The sequence below is a fragment of the Calypte anna genome, chromosome 2, assembly GCF_003957555.1.
Source record: "Calypte anna isolate BGI_N300 chromosome 2, bCalAnn1_v1.p, whole genome shotgun sequence".
Lineage (NCBI taxonomy): Eukaryota > Metazoa > Chordata > Aves > Apodiformes > Trochilidae > Calypte > Calypte anna.
In genome coordinates this window covers 4,647,869-4,671,967 of record NC_044245.1, presented here as the reverse complement: position 1 = coordinate 4,671,967, position 24,099 = coordinate 4,647,869, and the positions used below count along the sequence as shown (strand labels likewise).

At 42.2% G+C, this 24,099-nt stretch overlaps 1 protein-coding gene across 1 annotated transcript in view; it reads left to right on the top strand.

Annotated features, from left to right (window-relative positions):
- Positions 1-15,534: 15,534 nt before the first annotated feature.
- Positions 15,535-24,099, top strand: part of MINDY4 (MINDY lysine 48 deubiquitinase 4) — an 84,991-nt gene continuing 76,426 nt past the window's right edge. Inside the window, exons 1-4 of the mRNA XM_008502212.2 lie at positions 15,535-15,651; positions 19,320-19,623; positions 22,139-22,258; positions 23,324-23,532. Of these exons, the coding sequence (XP_008500434.2) occupies positions 19,561-19,623; positions 22,139-22,258; positions 23,324-23,532 (392 nt within the window). The 5' untranslated portion in view covers positions 15,535-15,651; positions 19,320-19,560. The remainder of the gene's footprint in view (positions 15,652-19,319; positions 19,624-22,138; positions 22,259-23,323; positions 23,533-24,099) is intronic.

The following is a 24,099-nucleotide window of genomic DNA, read 5'->3' as shown; positions in this document are numbered from 1 at the left end:
TCAGGGACAGGTGGGATACAGGTGGGAAGAACAAAACTGACATTTAAGTCAAGATCCAAGTTTGATATTATAGAAGATGAACACTCTTAACATCTGAAAGTTTTAATTGTAGGTTAACTTAACTGTCTGAAGTGGATTTGGCCTTACTTTTTCTACAGAATAGTAATTAAAAATCATTTTTGCTTCCCTCTCATTCTCCTGCATTTCACTGAGCCTGATTTCAATTGAATGTTCTTTTTGTAATCAATTATTTAATCCAACCCCATTGCTATGTAGGATTTCACTAAACAATCCTGTAGCACAAACAAAGCCTCCCTACACATCCGGATGAATTCTGGGTGATGCAAAGGCTCCAACAATTAGAATTTATTGTTAAACAACATAACACTAATGAGAACAGTTGTTCAAAAAGGAACAGCATTGTTAGAGGGAAACAAAACCCCTGAAAAACAGAGTGTTCAAAAGAACTGACATTCAAAGATACATTAGCAACAACTGTGACCTTATAGCCACTTATCCATACTGGAGTAAATAGATAATTGCTCATGCATAAACATAAGAAAGGCTTAAATCCCAATAAATAAAGTATAAAACTAGGAGAATATCCACAAACAATAACACTATAGGCACTTCTTTAAAAGTAAGCACATATCATTATGCTCCACCTCCTGCATTTACAGTCCTGTTCTGTGAAGCTCTACCATTGAAAGCTAACGAACCACTAAGTTTCTCCCTCTGATTTAAAACATGGGGAAAGTAATTAGTGAAATGGTAATATCCAAACTAATCATCTCTTCTTCATGGATTCTCTGCCTACTTGTGCAGCAAACCCTGAGTGACTCAGGATGTGAGATGCAGAAAAGCTGGAACTTCTCTTACTCACAACACTTGGCATTCAGAGACTTCACCAAATTCACTCCTTATTCAACTTTGTTTTCAAACCCTTTCAGGCACAGGATGGATTTTCTTACCTTGACAACTGCTAGTAATGGAAGAGAAAATACTGTCAAAGTCAGGTCTGCTGGGTGCCACAGAAAGTGTATTTAAGAACAGAGGTAAGGTTTTGCCAGACCTGCCCACTGCATATTTTCTCAACACCTTTTGAAACATCCAGTATGGCTGGAATAAATCCAGTCTAAAAAATATGACAGATTATGGATTTGGGATTCCAGATTATAGAATTACCTCCAAAAGATGACTCTGAACCTTGCAGCAGGGTCTGAATGAGTTAATCCAATTATGAGTAAAACACATTTAACAAGACTGTTTGGGAGCTTGCTATAAAACAGCCTTGTAGCCTTATTGTGTCCAGTTCTGGGCCCCTCAGTTTAAGAAGGATGTAGAGGTCCTGGAGCAGGTCCAAAGGAGGGCAACCAGGCTGGTGAAGGGACTTGAGCACAGGCCCTATGAGGAGAGGCTGAGAGAGCTGGGGCTGTTCAGCCTGAAGAAGAGGAGGCTCAGGGGAGACCTCATTGCTGTCTACAACTCCCTGAAAGGAGGCTGTAGAGAGGTGGGAACTGGACTCTTTTCACAGACGACCTTCAACAAGACAAGAGGACACAGTCTTAAGTTGTGCCAGGGAAGGTTTAGGTTAGATATTAGAAAGAATTTCTTCACGGAGAGGGTGATTAGGCTATGGAATGGACTGCCCAGTGAGGTGGTAGATTCTCCGTCCCTGGAGACATTTAAAAAAAGACTGGATGTGGCACTCAGTGCCATGGTCTAGCAACTGCTCCGGTGGGTCAAGGGTTGGACTAGATGATCTCTGAGGTCCCTTCCAACCTGGCTAATTCTATGATTCTATGATTCTATGATTCTATGAAATACACAGAGTAGTTGCCTTGTATTTGATGATAGCAATGCTGAGGAGTGAAAAAATGGCCAGGTCATCAGCTACAGAAATCTTATGTTTGTCCTTAAAACATTAACATTCTCATGACTCTGAGTAAATCACAGAATCATCCAGGTTGGAAAGGAGCTCTGGGATCACCAAGTCCAACCCTTGATCCACTCCCCCCGTGGTTCCCAGCCCATGGCACTCAGTGCCACATCCAGTCTCTTCTTAAAAACCTCCAGGGATGGAGAATCCACCCCCTCCCTGGGCAGCCCATCCCAAAGTCTGAGCACCATCTCTATTTGTAAATAATTTTTTCTTAATATCTAACCTAAATGCCTGCAAAGCTATGGCTGATTTCAGCCTTACTTACCAAGACAACCAGTAACCATTTTCAGTTATTGGGTAGATTTTGTAGAACCCAATAAACCTAATTTTTACACAATACCCAAGCAAATTTGTGAGCTGCTGGACTGGAACTGATTCAAATTACAGTGTAACAAATGCAACTGGGCTTGAATTCCTCCAGGAGCTTGGGATAGACATCCTTTTACATTGGCTCTCAGCAAATACCCAAGCATTCCTTTTTTTAGAAGAAATACTCATAAGAAATGAGTTTCAAGCTCTCATGGGTTCATATTTGAGGCTCCAAAGACTATATCTGTACTCACACAAGTATGTTCCTCATGCCAGAGCTGCTCATCCAATCAAGGAAAGGAAATGCTACTACTGTTTGTGGTTCATTTATCCAAATGCTCCTGAGCACTGCAACGGAAATTCAGAATAGTTTGGACCACTACTACAGTGAAAATATTCAAACAATGCATATGAAATTCTAACATTAGACTAAAAATCCTGTGCTACTCTGAGAGAAAAAGAAAAGGAAAAAAAGCTTCTGTTTAATGGGTTATAAAACACCTGGAACTGTCACTGGCCAAAATAGTAAAAAAAAGAAAAAAAGAGTTTCGAGTTTGGGTAAGCAGCCAATGAGGATCTAAAAAGAAGAGTTTTGCTCATTCATTATTGAGAATATTATTTAAGTCTTGTATTTCATTACATTTCAACCTCAAGTAGCCCAAAAATAATCTGCTCCAATATGGAGTACAAGGCAATATTTTTTTTAATGTTTCCTTTTTATTTATGGTTCGGAGTATAGGAGGAGGCTCAGCTCTCCAAACAAGCATCTGGAAAAAAAAGAAACCATGAATCATGAGCTCGCCCTAGTGTTTTAAAGTAAGACTGCAGTGAAGAATCAAAAATCCATCATATTGTTCTTAGTGTTTGATAAATAATTTCTCTTGTTTAGCTTTTCCATATGAATGCCAAAAATTACTTGCCTAAACTCTGATTTCTTTTGTTGGCATCTAACAAATGCTTACTTGTCTGGATCTTCCTTTTTACAATCAGCTGAACATGCCCCAATGTTTTGATGTGCATCTTGAAGTTAAACAAATTAAATAGATTAAAGCTAATTAATTAAGGTCAAAGCAGAGCACTAATGTTTATTTTGCAGACTGTAAGCATTGCAGCATTTATCATGCAGAATCCCTAGCAAATTATTAATTTACTCTACAGCTTCAGCATAAGATAGAAGAACAGAGAGGGGAAAAAAGCAATAGCTAAAAATCTGAAGCATTTCATGTGGGATTTGTAAGAAATTCCCAATCCATTCATGACCTGGTTTTCAGAAATTAGTCCATTTACATAAATACATTCTGCATGCAGCTACATTTTTTCTCTTTTTTCCTCCTGCCTTTTTCTTTTTAATTCCTTATAAAACAATATATTTCAAGCATGCCATTTGATGCATTAATGATGATGCACTCCAGCTTAGAGGGGAAAAAACCCTCACCCCCAAATAACCAAAACATGGGCTTTTTGCAAAGCAAAACCTATCTGTAAATTGGCAAAGCTGCTCTCTTTAGTCTGCCTATGAATAGAAGAACATAAAATATCCTGAGGAGTAGAGTGACACACTTTAATTTCAGCAGAGATGTGTGGTGGGTTGCAAAACTGTGGGAGAAAACAAAAGGAAGGAGATGTCAAGCCTTTGAAAACGACAGAACAAGGCTTTGAAAACAACAGCAGGAAAAGCTTGTCAAGGACAGATGCAGAACCTGCAGTTTGTTCAGAGCTGAGGAAAAAAAAAATCACAAGGAGCACGTTGCCCACAGCAGGTGAATTCCCTGAGAGAACATGGCTGCACAGTTTAGGGGAAGAAAAGAATGTTTTGAGGCATGCAGAGCATTGTTACCCAACAGCCACCCTGCAGAGATGGGGAGGAAGGAATATCTTAAGATCCCTGTGACTGTGCTCCAAAGCCTCTTAGGTTATTTTCCCTCAGGAGGAGGGACAGTAGCCTGACCCCAAGAAGAAAACTGACTGTGCCAATGTCTCAGTGTAAGTGTGCAGAAAAAAACCTAACAGCACCAATTTGGTGTAAGGTGATGGTGAAGAGTTCATACCTGAAGTCACAAATGACAGCAAACATACAGCAGGAGGAAAAGCTCGAGCTGGACTGAGAAATTTGAGGGCAAAACTAGAGGAAAGAGGACCCTGCTCTTTATTCATAACAGCTTTAAGGGTGTCTGAAAGCACACCAAGGCCTTCTGGTTGCTCCATCTTCTCATCCCCTTTTGAAAATCCCCTCCCAAAGAGGAAAAAAAAAAAAAATCTCAATGTCAAATCAAAATCTCATATTTCTTATTCAATCAGAATAAGTGGATTCTGCAAGAAATGACTGCTCAAGGGTAAGGGTTTTGGAGGGGAGATATAACACCAAGGTTAGCCTGCAGAGGAAGCCCTACAGAATCCACAAAAGCAAGGAAAAATGTAATAGTCAAGGCAACAATTTATTTTGCTGACACTGCTATTCACAGAAAAATTAAGCATCTGTATTATTTTTATTCATAGTCTTGCATTAAACACAAGTTTACACAAGTATCTGAAGGGGAAGAAATCGTAACAGAAAAAGGAGGTTTGAGAACTGACTTGACAGTCAGAACATGTATATTGTTTCTGTAATTTTATTGTGTGTTTTCTTTATTTCTCAGTCTGTGTGCCCAAGCATATTATAGTTTACTACTGCACTTGAGTTAATTATTTTCCTGACAACAGTGACAATTCCTATTTAACAAAAGATAACTGAATATATGGATATAAGAAATATAAATAAACTTGCAGGTGCTTCTCTTTGACTCTGCATTAGATGACTGGGCACTGGCAGGAGCTTCCCTTAGCTGAACAGAGCATAAAAACTACTGGACACAGTACAAGAAACAGCCAAACATAAATAAAAGAGTGAAAAGCTGAAAAAATAGACAGCATGGTGAGGCATGGATGGGTTTTATACATGATGAAGAGGACAGCTACAGGAGAGATGAATACATCCCAGAAGTAATTTGGGAGGTGCAATGGGGATCACTTGGGGACAGGGATCATACAAGGCCACCAGGACTCAGGTATTGTCAAACCATGAAGATGACCCAGGTAATGGTATCAGAAATACCAAGTTTGGATGCAGGCAGAGTAAAACCATAAGCAATGAGGAAGAGATAATTAAAGATGTTGTTCAATTAAGAGGACATAGGAGTGCAGAAAGGAAGAGATCAAAGTGCACAGGGAAAGGAAAAGCATGGGAAAATAGAGAAAAGGGGGAATAAATGGGGTTAGTCAAGTGTAAGTAGGTGTTTTCTGACTGACCCTGACCCTGACCACTACAAACCTCATCAAATTCTAATCTTAACTACTTGGTGTGAGACCACACTCCAATCTCTGTGTTCATAGGTGAGCATCAGCAGCTGCTGAGCAGACTGTCAGCCAGAGGTGTCTGTAGGTCTTGTTGCAAGGAATTGAAGGCACCAGGGTTGTGGGGACTTCACCAGGGAAAGTCAGTTCTGTTCTGTGTGCATGTAAAGTGAGATTTGCCAACAAACTTCAAGCTGGATGAGCTGGTAAGTAGGAGAAGATCTAAATCTGGTAAAGCCCAAGGTGTCAGTTGACAACTTGTTGAGGTCTTTGGGCAAAGTCTAGGCATGGATGAAAGAATCTGTGCTAATACTTGAGAGATCTGACAATATGGTGTGCTTGTGAATCTAGAGAGGCAATCCAGGTAAGCATCTTTTCAACAGTGACCTTCAACTCAGGCTGATAGAGAAGGGTAAAAGCACTGGGCCATCTGTATTTATGTACAAGCACTGTTGGTGTTCCCATAGGTGCTGTTACATGCTCATGTATGATCATAGAATCATAGAATCATAGAACTGGCTGGGTTGGAAGGGACCTCAGAGAATGATGCCTCAGGGTACCCTAAGACTGTGCTTACCACCTTCTACCAGCTGCCCTCTTCCACTGCCTTTCTTCTGTTGATGTTATTCCAGAAGAGGAACTTATTTATGAATTCCTGTGGATGCCTTGGCATGAAGAGCACCCACGCTGCTTCTTGCTGCTGAATCCTAGGAAGAATGTATGGATTTGCTCAGCAGATCCAGTGCCTTTGTGGAGTGATAGGAGCTCAGAACAGCACATGGGGCACAGCAGCCCCTCAGCTCCTGTCTAGATGTAGGTACCAGCAGCTTCCCTTACTGCACCACATGAGCTGCTAGGAGAGGAGCTGCCTGCTCCTTCAGGACACAACGAGCAGCCCCATTCCCTGTTCTGATTTTTCTATTTTGACTTTTGAGTTGGTGGGAGGTGGACTCAACAAAGGAAGGTGGTCACCACGAATGCAGCTCTATGCAGGAAAGTAGCAACAGTTCCTATGAAGGGTAGAGAGTGGCTTGAAAGAGGGGTGAGAAAGATGCATTTATTGACAGTGTAGTCCCCACTTCGATGAATTTCCCCTCATATGGACCAGTGGAATGGTGTTGCTTGCACTACCAAGAAAAATGGGAAATGTTTCAATGCAAGGCACTTTGTCAGGAGTGCTTCCAAACCCCACAAAACTGCTTCTTACTTTCAGGATCCCAAGCAAGACACATAAGTTACTAGAGTATCAAGTCAACAGAACTGGTTTCCATGGTAGTATGGGCTCAGGAGTACTTTTATCCCCACACAACTGGTTCAGCAAAGAATGCAAGTAACAAAAATGGAAATAAAATGTTTGGCTGAAGTATCCATGGCTTCTCTATTCTCTCTCTGTTCATGCTTTATAAATGGTGGGACAACGAAGCTCTATAAGAATTTCGGCAGACATCAGAAGAGTTATCCAGTAACAATGAAATAAAAAAGGGACAATACAAGAAAAACGGGCTAACAGCAACCATGTACAAGTTGCACAAAGGATTAACAATGAAATAAAACAGTAACAATGAAATAAAAAAGGGACAATACAAGAAAACCAGGCTGTCAGAAACCATGTACAATTTGCACAAAGAATGAAGCTGCTCTTATCAGATGCTGCATGAATGCTCCAAGTACAGTCCTGCTGCTAAGTGGCACTGCTTCCATATTTCCAAGTGGATAATGAACATTTGTTTGTAACTTTTCTGAGCATTAAGGTAGAACCTCTGTCTCTGACTCCTGCTGCTTAACATCTTGCATTAGCAGAGTCCCAAAGATTTTGACTAAATTAATTTTTAACTATTTAAAATGCAAAATTCACAGGATTTTAGCAACCTGATATTAGGAAACTAATAGCAGCTTTGTACCCCAAAAATACACATCATTACACACGTGTATAGTTAAGAGTGAAGAATGATTTGAGAAATCCAGCAGCCTCTTAACAAGGCTGATGAAGAACAAGCCATCCACCACATTCTTATATAAAATATTACAACAGTATTAAAAATTACACAGTTGCTTACTCTCAAGGCCTCAGATGCAATTATAAAACTCAGTGGTGGAGAAGTACATATTGTTTTCTTTCATTAATGTGTTTCTAAGAAATTTAATTCTTCCCTGTGTTTCATACCATTTCTATAACATAAAGCTGAGGCTCCCATTAAACCTGTACTACTTGTTCAGAGAAGAAAGACAAAAAAACCAGATGAATTTCCAGATTGAAACAATGCCATAACTCACATTTCATGAGTTACACAAATACATTGTGGTATTTCAAACTGTGTCTGGCATCCCTGTGATTACTTGCTCTATGTTTGTAGCTCTGAAATACACAGAATTTCACAGACCTTTAGAGAAACAGCCAAGGCTACCATGCAGTACAGAAATAAAGTCTTTTTGGAAGCTCTATCCTTTGTTCCAAATCCTTCTTAAATTGATGAAGAATGCTGAAAAAGAAAGCAAAACCTTATTCCTTTTCTTTTACAAAATGAAACAGCTATTCAATCCCACACTAAACAAGTTCATACAAAAATATAAGCCAAACTTTGCAGGGATCCAAACCACCTCCAAAGCAACAGTTATTTAAAACAAATTTTGATTTAATACACTTGTTAACCAATACATAGCAAGACAAACAGAATCCACTTGCAGAACAGGCAGATTCTGATAGTTTCAGTCACCAGCACCATGACAGTGAACTGTTCAGAGGGTCTTTCAGTGTGGTGTTTCTCGAGTGTATTCTTCATGCATCATTTTTGCAGCACTGATTCACAGTAGTCCTGAGCAGAAAAGCAGTGTAACAGCTTTTAAACATTGGATTTTAACGTCTCATCCTTAAAAAGTTTTCCAAAATATCTTGATGTTATTGTTCTGCTCTTCTAGTCATTCCTATATTTCTTTTTAACACTTAAATGAAGATAGTTCCAAAAAAACATAGGCAAGAGGATGACACTTGTTTCAAATCTCCTTTTTAAATGACAGATCCTCAGCTGTCTGGAGGAAGATGACACAGCAGGCTCCCAGCAGATCTGTTATTTCACTTACACCCACAAATATAAAACAGCCAGGGTGTGCAGAGAACAGGTTAGGAAGGTCAGGCAGCAAAATGTTGATGTTCTGTATGAGTGACAAGAGGTTTTGACCTAGACATGAGCCCAGGAGGAAAGCTGTGGCTCCATAAACCACTGGGTCACCCTTCCTGTGTCCAGGGCTGAGGCTGCAGCAGCCTCAATAGCCCAGTGTGCTCTGATCAAATTACTGAATTTGGAGACCTGCTGGAATGCTCTATCAAATATCTGACAGCTAAAGAACACCCCAATAGCAACAAACATCCCAAAGACTCAGTGAAAACAGGGTCTTTCAACAATGGGACAATTAATGCTAAGTTATCTACTTTGCAAGAGCAACAGAGCCTCAGGTATGGGTGTTCCAATGTGTTTAAATACTTCTATATGTTTTGAGTAGAACAAGATGAAGATGCTACAGGAAAAGAGAAGCATAGAAAAATATTTGAGGTCAGGAATTTCAAAACCTAACTGCAGTTTAACACTGCAACTGGACACTCACTGCTGACCCCCACCAGGGCAGTGACAGCAACAAATTTCTGAGCACAGACACTGTAAATTTGGGATTGGTGCTAATCACCAATTATTAATTATCTCTATAGAGAATGGGTCAGTGATTCATCAGGATGGGATGCAGAAATAAAACTCCTAGAAAAACCTGCAGAGGAATCCACCATGAAAGATGCTATTTTGGATTTAGACTCAAGTGGTGCTTGGGAACCAATTCACAGAATCACTGGGAGAGCTGTTCTTGAGCAGTGATCACAGCACAATTGTGTTACTACAGAAAAGAGCAGGGGAGTAAAGAAAGCACTAGATAAAAAATGTGAAGAAATGGAACAATGTAAAAACAAGGCTATTGTTCAAGAAAATTATTGAGAACTGCAAAAATGGGAACAATCCAATCTACAAACTATACAAAATTTTGGATAAGAAGCCCAGATAAAACATAAACCAAAAGGGGAAAAAGCATACAACTATCCCCCCCCCCCCCCCTAATTAATTCTTACTTGGCTCAGCAGGAAGTTAAGAAGGCTGGCAGAAGGAAAAGGTCAGAATTTAAAGAAACTGAACACATACAGAGAACAGAAAAGCTCTAAAACATGACAGGTCAAAATGTAAATAAGAAATTAAGAGGACAGAAATTAATTCTAACAGCACCTTACAATGGATACTCAGCTTCCTACAATGATTTTTTAAAAAACATCAAAAGCAGGAGAACAGCTAAAGCATCAACAGGGCTGCCTTTGAATATGTAATAGGATCACCCTGGGGTAGGCAAAACATGTTCTTGCCCTGGTGTCTTCTGATGGAGACTTTGGGAAGATTCTCTCATCTCCAGCATCCTGTATAGTGAATCATCTTCAATATATAAGAAATATTGGACCAAGTCAATAATGCTAATAAAACACTAACACTGTGTAGCATTTCCTCAAATCTGAATGTGTGAAACTGCTGGCAAAGGCTATTTTAACAGAAATCTTTTCCAACTACAATGCTTCTTAATCTATCTTATATCTAAGGTTAATTTAATGCTTAAAATGTAGTATTTCAAGTATTGTTGCATGAGATAATCTATCATTTTTTTTCCCTTTTAAGCTGATTCTGGTCAAGTCAGTAAAGGTGCTATCATCCCAACCAGAAAACCCCTCTAAAGCTGCTCAGGTACATCTTTCCTGTCAAAACACACTCTTCCTTTGAAGGTCTCAAATGATTAGGAACACACACAAACACTTGGTATTTCCACAGAGGAAACCATATCCATGGCATTTAGATAAAGGTTAATCCCAAGGAGAAACCTAAACAAGTACTAGGCACAAGACCTGTTTTCTCAGAAGGAAGAGGACCAGATACAGTTGACATTTTTTAATTTTTATTGGTGAACCTAGATGATGATTTAAAAAAATAACAAAAAAAAAGTAACTGAGACCTCCCATGAAGTCTCAAAGACCAGTTCATCCTTTTTCCAAGAAGATTTAAGTAAATGGCCCAGAATCAAACCACTCCTCTAGTACAGGCTGGAATAGCTGCCCACATTATCCATAACCAGGACTCCAAATAATTTCAGAGTCTCTACCTTGGGAATCCCAGAGCCAGATGACAAGACAAAGAACCACCTCCCTTTCCAGGGGCATTTGCTGCTTTCCCTGGGCTTGGATCAGGGATGCTGAGGAGAGACTTCCAAGGCTCATCCAGCCCTTGGACAACTGCTGCTCATTCGCATGGGCAGCAATGATAGTCAAGGGAGATGATGAACAGATTAAAAAAAAAAAAAGGCCTGAATGACAGGAGTTCTGGGATAGGCAGATTACAGATTGAAATGGACACTGCCAAGGCATATGGAGATGTCTGGTGTTAGAAAAGCCAGAGCTCACCCACAGTTCATGCTTGTAGGACACTTTACAGGCTAAAAAAAAGTGCTGTTTCTCTCACATTGATAGGGAAAACTGAACAGAGAAACTGTGGGCCAGTTGCTCAATGGGACAGGTGATTTCATAAGATCAAGGACACAGAAGGTGAAGTGAGCCAATTTCTTCTTTGCCTCATTTCCCACTGGTGAGGTCTCCCAGGTCACTGAGATTCTCTCCAATAAGATGAACCACTGGCAGTGGATGTGGCTGGAATCAGGGACTACTTGAGAGAGCCTCACTCACCCAGTTCCATAGGACCAGATGAGCATCACTCATGGGTGCTGAGAACTGACTGAGAACAGAGCAAGGCTGCTCTCTCTCATCTTTGAAAAGCTCCAGAAAAACACAGAGGTGACCTCAGTCACTGATGAAAGGCAAATATTGTCCCTGTCTTCAAAGATGACATGAAGTTCTATTCTGAGGTCTACAACCTGGTCAGCTTTTGTTCAGTTTGGGGGGAAGTGATGAAATGAGTCCTCCTGGAACACACTGAAGAAATACTTCATGTATTTCTGAGTACATGAAGAGATGGTGGAATACATTTGGAATAGCCTGAGGAAAGGAATGTGGAAGTCTTGGTAGTCAACAAACCTGTACATCAGCCAGCAAGGTCCTGGCAGCAAATGCAGCTGACACCTTCCTGGGCTGGATAAGAAGGAAATTATAATGTTAATTGAGGAAAATTGACTGAGGGAAATGACTGATCTCCTTGACTCTGTATCCATTAAATCAAAATTTGTTGATGTGAAATGTCACATTCATTTTTGGGACCCCTGGAACAAGGAAGAAATTAATCAACTGGATTGACTTCAGGAGAGAGCCAGCAAGATGGTCAGGTTGTGCAGCATGTGTTCTGTGAAACGTTGCTGAGTGAAAAGGGCTTGTTCAGCATGGAGAAAAGAAAGTTGCAGGGAGGAAGAGATCTCTTAGGTTGTGTGCACAGAGCAATAGTGGCAAATAGGAGAACCTGTCCTGGTTATTCTTGGTTACCACAGGAGTCATCAGCTCTAAGGAGAGCAGAGGAACAAGAAGCAACAGAGGAGCAGAGGAACAAGACAGGAACCCCAGTAACATATCCAGAGAAAAAGAGCCCCTGCTGCAGATCCTCATGGGATTATCACAGGAGAGCCACCAGTGAGACAATGAAATGATCTCCTGATCGTCTTTTGGACTGATGGAGGGATTTTATACCAATCTGAGACCACTACAGGATTGTTCAGAGCTTGTGAGGGATGTTTAGGGAAGGAAAACAAAAGCCAGGGAAAAGTAGAGATCAAAGTGATTTGGGAAAGGTTAGATACATGAAAACAGAAAGGGGAGGGGCTGGATGTGTGTAAGCCAAGGCTGGTCAGTACACTTCTCTTTCTGTACCTGCTCAGTGTCATCAGACTTTCTTCCTAACTACTGTCTTGGGTACAGGATAATGTCCTGGTACTACTATCCCTGACTGAGCTAAAGGCTGAAAAAAAGACAGGAAACATAAAATTAAACAGCAGTAGATCTAAACAATGCTTTGGTAACAAGGAGCATAACCAGGTTTTTTGTTTAATAGCCCAAATATCAGTCAAGTCCTTTCCTGTGCCAATCAGTCACTCTTCAAAACCCTTATTTACAAAAAAGCCTTTTGTTCACAAGAAGTGAATGAATTTCACATTTAGAAAATCTTTATACATTTCACTTTCTCCTTTAACATACAATGAAATGTTCTGCATTAAAAAAAAACAACCAAAAAAATCCCCATATAAACCAAACATAGGAACATTAACTAGACAAATAGAGGTCATTTTAAACAACATATAAAACATTAGGCTTAAGTGTAATTATGTTCTCCACAGCACAGAGCAGAGAACAAGGCAACAAACTGCAGCACATAATTGTGTGCAATTATAAAAGCAACACATAACCTGTTCTAATTACTTTTCATTGATGCCAGACTCCATTATATTCCAAATTCTGTACCAAAATGCCAGCTAACTCCAGGTGCCTTTTAAAAGCCAGATCTTTTCTGCTTATTGTGCATTACTCACAAGTAATAAAAAATTATTATAGGATTTACAGACACCCTGGTGTTCAAAGAATATTTTAGGAAGTCTTTCCAGCCCTCACATTTGCTGGATTGCTGGAACTGTCATTCACATTACTGACAGGATTTCCCTTAGCGCCTGACCAGAAGAATGTTTCTAGATCACATATATTCAGCAGTTAGTGGTGCTGAACCAGCCAAATTAAACAACATGCTACACTACCCCAGCTGCTGTGTGAGCAGTCAGTGAGCTCAGTGACTGGGATCCTGAAACCTGGGGTAGCATTATGAGTCTGAGCACTAATTAAAATCAGAAGCCTATAAGGCTGTAAGAAGCAGTGGGCTACAACAGTCACCTGTGGGGAGGACATGAAAACCATTGTGTGTCAGGCAAAATCCCTTCCAAGCTGCCCTAAGACAAGTGAAGCAACAGTGGGAAAACTCACTGTGTGCCAGAATTTAATCAAATCAGAGAAGTATTTCAGCTTAAATATATTTAAGGAGACATCTGGAACTGTTTACTGAACTCTCAGGGGGAAAGAATACACCATGCCAGGTCAGGTATGCTCCTGAAAGAAATCTGACACCAGGCTGGAGCATGCTTATTGCCTCAAACTCCTACACTGCCCATCTGTTCATTCAAGGTATTTTTATGGACTGCAGGTAGCATTTTGTAAAAATAAGAGAATATGAGACTGAGAAAAGGGAATATAGAAATGTTTCTCTTATTATTCTTTTTTCCCCTCAGTGCTCATGGTGGACCATAAACAGGCTCAAGTAAAATACTCTTAATTATACACTTAATTATACACAGTACTTGACCCTCTGCTCAGCTCTGGTGAGGCCACACCTTGAATCCTGTGTCCAGTTCTGGGCCCCTCAGTTTAGGAAGGAGATTGAGGTCCTGGAGCAGGTCCAAAGGAGGCAACTGGGCTGGTGAAGGGACTCGAGCACAGATCCTATGAGGAGAGGCTGAGGGAGCTGGGGGTGTTCAGCCTGGAGAAGAGGAGGCTCAGGGGAGACCTCATCACTCTCTACAACTCCCTGAAAGGAGGTTGGAGCGAGGGGGGAGTTGGTCTCTTTTCCCAGGCAACTCTCAGCAAGACAAGAGGGCAGGGTCTCAAGTTGTGCCAGGGGAGGTTTAGGTTGGAGATTAGAAAGAATTTCTTTATGGAGAGGGTGATCAGACATTGGAATGGGCTGCCCAGGGAAGTAGTGGATTCTCTGTGTCTGGAGATATTTCAAAAGAGACTGGATGTGGCACTCAGTGCCATGGGCTGGGAACTGCAGCAGTAGTGGATCAAGGGTTGGACTTGATGATCTCTGAGGTCCCTTCCAACCCAGCCAATTCTATGATTCTATGATTCTAGAAGTTTCTAGAACTTGAGGAGTACTGGCCATGCAGACCATCAAACTCTGCCCTCTGGTCAAACTGGTCTGTAGAGCACCCCATGAGTACTGGTGACACAGGATACTACAATGGTAACACCAGGAACTACTCATCTTGTCTTGCTGTTGAAGAGAAGTATCTTGGCATTATCACAACTACCTATAAATATCATGATTAGAATATGCAGACCCAGAAGGCAGTAAGTTTGGAGAAACACAGTACAAACAGCCTAGCCAATGCTTTTAAAAAATTCTTTTTCATTTAACATTGCATTTGGGAGCAGGACTTCCCAATGTCTGGACTATCAGGCTACAAATAGTGCATCTTCCAGACAGATCTCCCTGTCCAGGCAATCTGGGACTGAACATAAGATAAGCATTCCCAGGAGGTGTCCTCCAGCTCCTATCATTGCTCACCAAGAGGAACCCAAAAGACAAGAGTGAGAGCTTGACAACCAGTGTCCCTTGTCCCTCCATGCTGCACACAAGTGACTGTGCCCAAACCACTTAAATACTCAGGTTTTGGTGCTTCTGAGTCTGTGGCTACACAAAGTTACTAACACAAAAAATATGTAAAGGAAGAAAAAATTTTTATAGTAAAAAGAAAAAAAAAATCTTCTTCCATGGGATTTCACATTGGATTTTCTTGATTTAATTTTCTACAGAATAAAAAGCACATCCCCTTCCCACTGGCTGGCAAAACCTTACTCAGCTGAAGAACCCTGTCCTGGTTTGAGAGGACCAGGGTAGAAAGAACCTTCCTGGGACACCCCCAGCAGCTGCCAGGCTGCTGATGTGGCAGTGATAATTGGGAGGACCTGAGCCAATGGGAGGAGAGGATGGGTGAGGTGACCCAAATGGACCAATCACAGTGCTCCTTCCTATGATACTCAGTATAAAATGGCTCCCAAGAGAGCCCTCTGCTTGGTGTGCTAGTTGGGCTGGGGCTTGTCTGCTGCTCCTCATCTCCTCCCTGGAGAAGCCCATCATTCCCAGGACAGGTCACCTCCTCCCTTGCCAGGTAGGACCCCCTTGGGTGCTCTGAGGCTGTTGTGAACATCACTGAGACCCTGGGCTTGGGTGCCCCCAGCTGCTGCCCAGTCCAGTGTGGGACTTTTCTGGTTGGGAAGAAATCATCAGCTGAGAAGGGTGAGTTCCATATTCACATATATTATATACACTTGTAATGTGATATTACTACCTCATTAAACCTACCCAAGTTTTTTTTCTTCCAGCCTTAAAGCCTTTCTCCTTACTCTGTTCTTCATCTTCCCCTGGGAGAGTTCTTTTTCTGAGTAAGGTTTTGCCAGGGAGCTTTTGTGTTGAGAGCTCTCCCACACACCAATACAACAACTATTTCAGACCTAACTGAGCCTTCTGAGGACTTAATAGATGTGGATTCTAGAGAGGCACTGTCCCATGTGCTCAACAACTACCAGTTGTGTTCACTGTTTACTCTGACCCCTGCAGGGGGCACTCTAGGAAAGTGACACTCGATGTAAAAGAGTTGGTGATAAAGATAAAACTTATAAACTCAATATGACACAAGGGTTGTACAGAAACAGTTTCAGAAGTCCAATATGCTTTGGCAGAGCTTAATAGTAAACCTTCCTCAGCTTTGAAATGCAGTTTCGTGACTTCTTTCTGTTTGTATCTGAGGTGAGATTGCTCTGTGTACCTTGTATCACAGCACTTTCTGAGCATCCTCTGTTGGAGTATCCTGGGAGCTACTTTAGGGAAAATTAATCCCTGTACCACCATCTCGAGTGATCTGTTAGGTTATAATCAGCCTTCTTGTTACTAGTAAGGGTTAAATGAAACCTTCAGGACACCATCCCTGCAATGGACAGTAATGGCAACAAGCAGGTGGTACAGAAGGTACCAAAATCACCCTCTCTACTCAAGTATAGAGAAGAAAGTTTTTTGGGGCTGCAATACCGGCCTAGGGAAGCCAGAGGGCATTCCTGGTACTTGTATTTCAGCTGGGGAAAATTTACTTCTAAGCACTGTTACTTCTCTCAATGAAACAAAAAGCTGGCTACAGTTAAACAGTGCTGTACCTCTTGGAAATACAGGAGAGCATCCATCTTTTTTTAATAGAAATGGAGGATAAAAGACTGTTAGACATTAAGGCATAAAATTTCTTAAGACCTGAGCTTTGTCCTTTTATTTTATTCCACTATCTTTGCATTCCACTATCTGCACCCTGATATCCCCCCACACACTACTCAGACTCTTGATATCATTTTCTACACAGGCCTCCCGTGGCTTCCCACCTGCAGGATTCCTTCTGAGCCCTGTTACCCCCACTTGATCAATAATGCTTTCCTATTTCTTTTTCTTCCAATTTTTCTTTTCCTGTTTTCTCGTTCCTCCTCTCTTGGAAAAAGTGGTGATTACATGACACCATCTGGTTCCTACAGGCATTTCAGTGCTTGGTGTGCAGGGTTTCCATGCCAAGGTGCTGGTAGCTGGCGAGTGGCTGGAGAGGTGGCCTCTCTGAGAAGAAATGTGGGGCTGCCCCATTGCTGGACAGGGCTGGTTCCAGAGGCTCACCAAAAGGGCTGACTGCAGGACCCAGCTGAACCCAGTAGCAAAGTTGGCACTGCTTCTGGGAAAGCACATGTAAGAAAGGGAAAACTGTTGTGTAACAGAGTGTGACAAGTAAGGGAAAAAAAGGGGTGAGAAACAACCTTCCAGACCTCAAGGTCAGTGAAGAAGGAAGAGGGATAGATGTGCTTCAGGCACCAGAGCAGAGCTTTGTCTGAAGCCCATGGAGGAACCATAGAAGCGGTTGGGTTGGAAGGGACTTCAGAGATCATCAAGTCCAACCCTTGATCCACTACTGCTGCAGTTCCCAGCCCATGGCACTGAGTGCCACATCCAGACTCTTTAAATATCTCCACAGATGAAGAATCCACTACTTCCCTGGGCAGCCCATTCCAATGTCTGATCACCCTCTCCAGAAAGAAATTCTTTCTAATCTCCAACCTAAACCTCCCCTGGCACAACTTGAGACCCTGCCCTCTTGTCTTGCTGAGAGTTGCCTGGAAAAAGAGCCCAACCCCCCCCTGGCTCCAACCTCCTTTCAGGGAGTTGTAGAGAGTGATGAGGTCTCCCCTGAGCCTCCTCTTCTCCAGCCTCAACACTCCCAGCTCCCTCAGCCTCTCTTCATAGGATATTTGCTTAAGTCCCTTCACCAGTCTAGTTGCCTCCTTTGGACCTGCTCCAGGACCTCAATATCCTTCCTGAGCTGAGGGGCCCAGAACTGGACACAGGACTCAAGCTGTGGCCTCACCAGAGCTGAGCACAGGGGCAGAATCCCTTCCCTGGACCTTCTGGCCACGCTGTTCCTGAGCCAGGCCAGGATGCCATTGGCCTTCTTGGCCACCTGGGCACACTGCTGGCTCATGTTCAGCTTCCTGGCAATCCAGACTCCCAGGTCCCTTTCTGTCTAGCTGCTCTCCAACCACTCTGTGCCCAGCCTGGAGCTCCCCATGGGGTTGTTGTGGCCAAAGTGCAGGACCCAGCACTTGGCCTTGTTGAACCCACTGGGGAGACCCCAGTGAAGCAGTCACTCCTTGTAGTCCATGGAAAGGATCACACCAGGGCAGATATCCACACTGCAGCCAACCAAAGTAAACAAAGGAAAGGTGAGGAGGAAGGAGTGGCAGAGAGAACTGAGAGACTGATGGCAAAGCCCATTCCCCATCTCCCCTGCACCACCCTATGGAGAGGACAGTAAGGAAATTAAGGGGCACAGGAGATGCAAGGAGGAACTGTGCCTGCTCAGCCTTAAGAGAAAAAGCCTAGGAGAGGGTCTGGATGCTACATACAACTACTGAATGGGGGCTAAAGAAAGTACAGAGCCAATTTTTCTCAGAGGGTAAGTCAAAGGGGTAGGAGGGAACAGCCAGAAGCTGTGGCAAGGGAAATTTTAACTGTGTAAGGAAAACACTCTAACCATCCAAGAGTGGTCAAATATTGGAAGAAGTAGTCTAGGCTGCAGAGCCTCCATCCTGGAACAACACTTATGAATTTTCCAGCCTAAATCAGATCCTCAAGCCCAAAGTATTTCTTACCACAAACCTTTCTATTAGCATATTGTATTACTGGCTCATGGAGGTGTCATCTGAAAGGAAACATTCAGCTGAAGCATGGTCCCACCCTAGATGTGGTATGAGAGATTAAAGGTCATGAAGTTGGTCACGGGGCTGGAGAACTTCTGCTGTGAAGACCCTGAGAGAGTTGGGGTCATTCAGCCTGGAAAAGGTTCCAGGGAGACCTTGGAGCATCTTCCAGTGCCTGAAGGGGCTACAGGAAATCTGGGGAGGGAGTTCTCAGGAGAGCATGGGGTGCCAGGATGAGGAGTAATGGTTTTCAACTAGAAGAGGAGATTTAGATTAGACATTGGGAAGAAATTCTTCCCTGTGAGGATGGTGAAAGTCTGGCAAGGGTTGTCTAGAGAAGTTGTGGGTGTCCCTTCCTTGGAAGTGTTGGAGCAAACTGGTCTAGTGGGAGGTGTGTATCCCCCCCATGGTGGAGGGGGGGTGGGTGGAACTAGATCCTAAAATCCCTTTTAAGCCTCACTGATCTATGAATAAGCTTAATGTAGCAGCTAAATTTCTTGTTTGTTTCATACAATAATGCAATTTTCCTAAAGAACCACAAATGGTTAAAAACTGCATTAACACAGGAGTAATAGGTGGGAAATAACTATGTATGCTGCTTAAGAATCAGAAAACTCTTCTCTCAGGTTTAAACGTCCCTTTCTCAAATTTTAGAATTTAAAGCTATTTCCTAGCCTCTTGCTGCAGAGTCAGACATCAAGCCGAAGTCATACCGGCTTCCTTGCCAGGGGGAGGAGCTCTCCTCGCTTCCGATGACACGGTCACCACAGCAACACCTCCAGCAACCGAAGTGCAGGGAGCCCGCCCGCTACTGCTCCGGGAATGCAGTGGTTAAAAACCCGCACCGAAGAACTGCAATGTCGGCAGCCCGGAATGATTTGTTAGATGAAGTCAAGAATACGCCCCCTAAGCACATTTTGGGCTAAAAATGGACAACTGCTTTGTGGAAGAAGTGGCTGCATCACTGGTGAGAGAATTTCTCAGTAGAAAGGTAACTCCTCTCACTTTTCTCCAATTAAATGAGAACGATACATGGAAAATGTTAAGTGCTATAAGACTGAGAAATACAGGGAGGGGGGGGACTTCTTCCAGCAGCTGGACCTGAACCCAAACATCCTGGCGGGGAAGGAGCTGCACTACATTTCCCACAATACCTTTTATTGCTGAATATGGAAGCCCCCTTCCTCCTTGTTTGAGAAAGCCTGATTCTGATCCACACACGCCTGCAAAAAACAAGGTTAAATCAATAAATGCAGTTTTAGTGGGGCTTTTTTCCCTCCTTAATTAACCTATCTCGCTGTTGTCCTTTATATTACAAAAGGCATACAAAACTTGGTGGGACAAATGGTTAAAGAGGAAAAGGAAAGGTAGTGGTGCTAGAGGAACCGGTAATGTCTTGTTTGTCCTTTGTGGTTTGTTTTTTTTTTTTTTTTTCTTTTCTTTTGGTTTTGTGTTTTGTTTTTTGGGTTTTTTTTCACGGTTTTCAGTAGCAACGTGGCAGACAGATTTATCTGGAGAGGGAAGGGGATAGGGATAGGGAGGTGGGGAGGAAAGAGATGGGGAGTTTTCTCAAACTTGATGCTGTAAAGCAAAGTTTGTGCTGTAAATGAGAGGAGTGTAGGACTGAGCAGAAGAAAAGGCACCTCCACGTTTCCGGAGACAGAGCCTCCAGTGCCAAGCACCTTGTATTCAGTCCTAAAATCTTGCTGCCCAGTCACTCAGTGTCAGGAATGAGTTTGCTTAAATAAGAAATGAAACAGCCACAGACTCTCTTATCAAGTGCTCCCCGAACCTCAGATTTCCTCTGCTTTGCATCCAGTCTCCAAATGTGCATTTTCTGTGTTTCTGAAATAAAGCTGAAATATTTTTGCTGTGGCAGAATGAACTTGCCATTTGCTGGCAGAATTCTGAGGCTCGAGTCTGCTCAATTGATGGCAAAGATTTTCCAGATGAAAGACATTTATTTACATTCCTGAGTGAGATACATGTGAATAGAAAACTGAACTAAAGCATAAAAGAAATTGGAATAACCTGGTGGTAAAACAGGTATGCAGCTTACAACAGTAACTTAACTTGAATTGCAGTATCTATTTCATACTACTCTGGAGTAAAAAACAAGGGGCACAGATAATCCTTTATGCTTCTGCACAAGTGTACTCCTGAGTCCTACAATCTTTAATATAAATCAGAGCCAATTTTGGCAACCATAGAATCATAGAATTGGCTGGGTTGGAAGGGACCTCAGAGATCATCAAGTCCAACTCTTGATCCATGACCACTGCAGTTCCCAGCCCATGGCACTGAGTGCCACATCCAGTCTCTTTTGAAATAGCTCCAGACACGGAGAATCCACTACTTCCCTGGGCAGCCCATTCCAATGGCTGATCACCCTCTCCAGAAAGAAATTCTTTCTAATCTCCAACCTAAACCTCCCCTGGCACAACTTGAGACCCTGCCCTCTTGTCTTGCTGAGAGTTGCCTGGGAAAAGAGCCCGCCCCCCCCCCTGGCTCCAACCTTCTTTCAGGGAGTTGTAGAGAGTGATGAGGTCTCCCCTGAGCCTCCTCTTCTCCAGGCTGAACACCCCCAGCTTTCTCAGCCCTTCCTCACAGGACTTGTGCTGGATCCCTTCACAGCCTCCTTGCTCTTCTCTGGACCTGCTCCAGCACCTCAATCTCCTTCCTGAGCTGAGGGGCCCAGAACTGGACACAGGACTCAAGGTGTGGCCTCACCAGGGCTGAGTATAGGGGCATCCTTTATGTGTCACACCTTGTCAGGTTCCCTAAAACAGAGCCTGACAATCCATCTGCAAAAAATGCAATTAAAAAGTAATAATAAAATTCTAACAATTGCCCTTCAGAGAAGAAATAGGAACTTTCCCTCTCAAATTTGTGGTCTGACATTTCACAGTGACTCAGTCTTTCCCTCCAGAAAGTGAGATGCTCCTACATTTTCTCTCTGAAGTGCTCATGTATGCTGACTGCACTTACAAAGTAGTTGAAATCTGAAGAGTTCTACTAGTCATCAACCAGTTCCCAGCCTGAGACTCTTGAGAATAACCTCAGATCATGATAAAAGTTCTGAAACCTGTTCTGAATCCATCAAGAGCACACCTGATGTACAGACTTTGTAATTAGTCAAGTCAGGATCAGTTATGAAATGCTGTATCACATCTGGATGGCAAAAGCAAACTCAGGATTTTTGGAACTATTTGAAAGAGAAACCCAGGTATTAGCAGTGCCTTCTCACAAGCCAGTGTTACAAAGCTGTTTAGCAGTTGAAGTCACCTGCATGGAGGTATTTTTTTTGCCATGTTTGGTAATATCCACCTCAGATAATAACAGATTGTACCATTACAGAAGAGGTTCTGACGTTAGCTTGTTACTTATTACTGCCATTTTAATCCATCCAGAAGTTTCATATTGCATCCAACAGAGTACAGAATAAAAGCTTTGGTAAGATTTACTGTCTCAAGAGCTCTGAAACCTGATACTTTTTTCCTTCTCAGGGTTTGAAAAAAACAATCACTACCATGGACCAAGAGCTCCCACGTTCTGCCCTTAGTATCAACAACAGGAATGAACTTCGAAGTGTCCTACACCTGCACTCCCTGTACAAACAGAACAAGGTAAGGAAACACTTTATTGCTCCCCAAAATGTGGTATCAGGTACCACAAAACTAGGCCAAACCAGATGAAGACTGTTGTATGTCAGGACTGCAGAGGTCTCAAGCTGAATTGCTGTGGACACCCTGACAGTTTTCTGAGGAATGGAGAGGTTAACACTGAAGTGAGATTGGAGCCCATCCCCATGAAGGAGCAGTTATTCACTTCAACTTTTTCGCCCTTATGCCTACAGCATTCAATTTTGGAAGTATCCTCACATGCCCATCTCTATTTGCAACTTTATAGAAGGCCTGGCAGATCAAAATTGGTATTTATTATTTGAAATGTAATATAGACAGCACTACTTGATGCCAGGGCCATTAATGTCCTTTCTATTTCTATCTCACTCATAGGGTACCATAAGCAACATGAGGTTATTCTGTATTAATTCATTTCAAAAAACTCTCCCAGTGGAGCTGCATGACTACAGCAGACATTGTAGCATTTTTCACTCAGCCTCTAAGTATTTCTGGTATAAAGTTTGTTGCTGTTGTTGTTGCTTTTTAAATGAGATGTTTATGTACCTAGAAAACAGTGTAACAATGTGTTGTCTTGCTTGATACTTAGCAGTTACCCCAAGCATGTGAGTAGAGTTCTAGAGTTCATGCTTCTCGGTAAGTTCTGATAAACTAAACCATAAATATTTAAGTCAGGTACTAAGAATACTTGCTCTTCATTCCACGTACTTCTGAAGCTGCCCAGGTAACATTAGAAAAGGGGCATTTTTAGCACAGTTCCCACGCTTTGCAATGTTTAGGTAAAATGCAAGTGAGGAATGACTGTAACAGGTTGTTTCTTCCCTATCACACTTACTTCATGTAACACTTTCCAGCTCTTCATACTCTCCAGCTGACATCTTCCAGTTTCCTGGGCTGTTTGTATTGGTACAGCTGAGATAAACCCATAGGCAGCTATCTCTAGTAGGAAGTATGTTTAACTACTGTGTAAAAAGAATATCCTACCTTAGGCTGCAGCAAGACTTAAAAGAGTTTCAGTAGTCACCAAGAACTTATTTTTTTTTGGCACAGGCAAAAGAGAACCCACTGAAGACACTTCTTGAAATTATTACTAATTATTTCCTGGAGCGCCATGGGAGTTCCAGAAGGATCAGTTCAAGTTCTGCTCTGTCAGCTCCTCAAAATAAGAGCTCAACAGCTCATCCACCTGACAGCTTGGATGAAGATCATCTGCATGGGGCTTCCATTGTGCCTGAGGAGAGTGAAACCAAAGCCTACAGGTAGTGTTCTACCTAGGAATTTATTTTTTTTTTTCCTTCCTAATAAGGGAGTAGTGTTAATTTTTTAACCATTCAGCCACACTACTTTTATTAGCCTAATAACTCAAGCTTAAATTTCCCTATTATTAAACCCCCCTTTTCCAGCCACCCTTCAACAATGCTTTTATGTTCCCTACCAATTACAAAGGTTGCTAATCTCAATTACGTCTTTCAGTCACTGAAGCACAGGGAAATCTGAGCTTTTATACCTTCCAAATTGGAAATACTCAAATTGCAGCATATTCTGATGATAAACCAGCTACCTGCACTCGAAATACAGGTCAAAAGCCAGGCTTAATACCTACAATTTCTATTGTGACATAGCATAGATTGTTATTTGAATTTTTGCAAAATACCTGGAAACAGCAGGTAGCTAAGGTTTTAGAATGCTTTCATTAGCACCTCAAAGAGTAGTAACAGCCCTAACTACACAAAAAGAGCAATTCACTTCACTCTGCCTCAGGTCTGGGGGAATTAATCTCATTTTACACCTCATCCTACACACACCATGCCTCTAGTGGCAAGGTC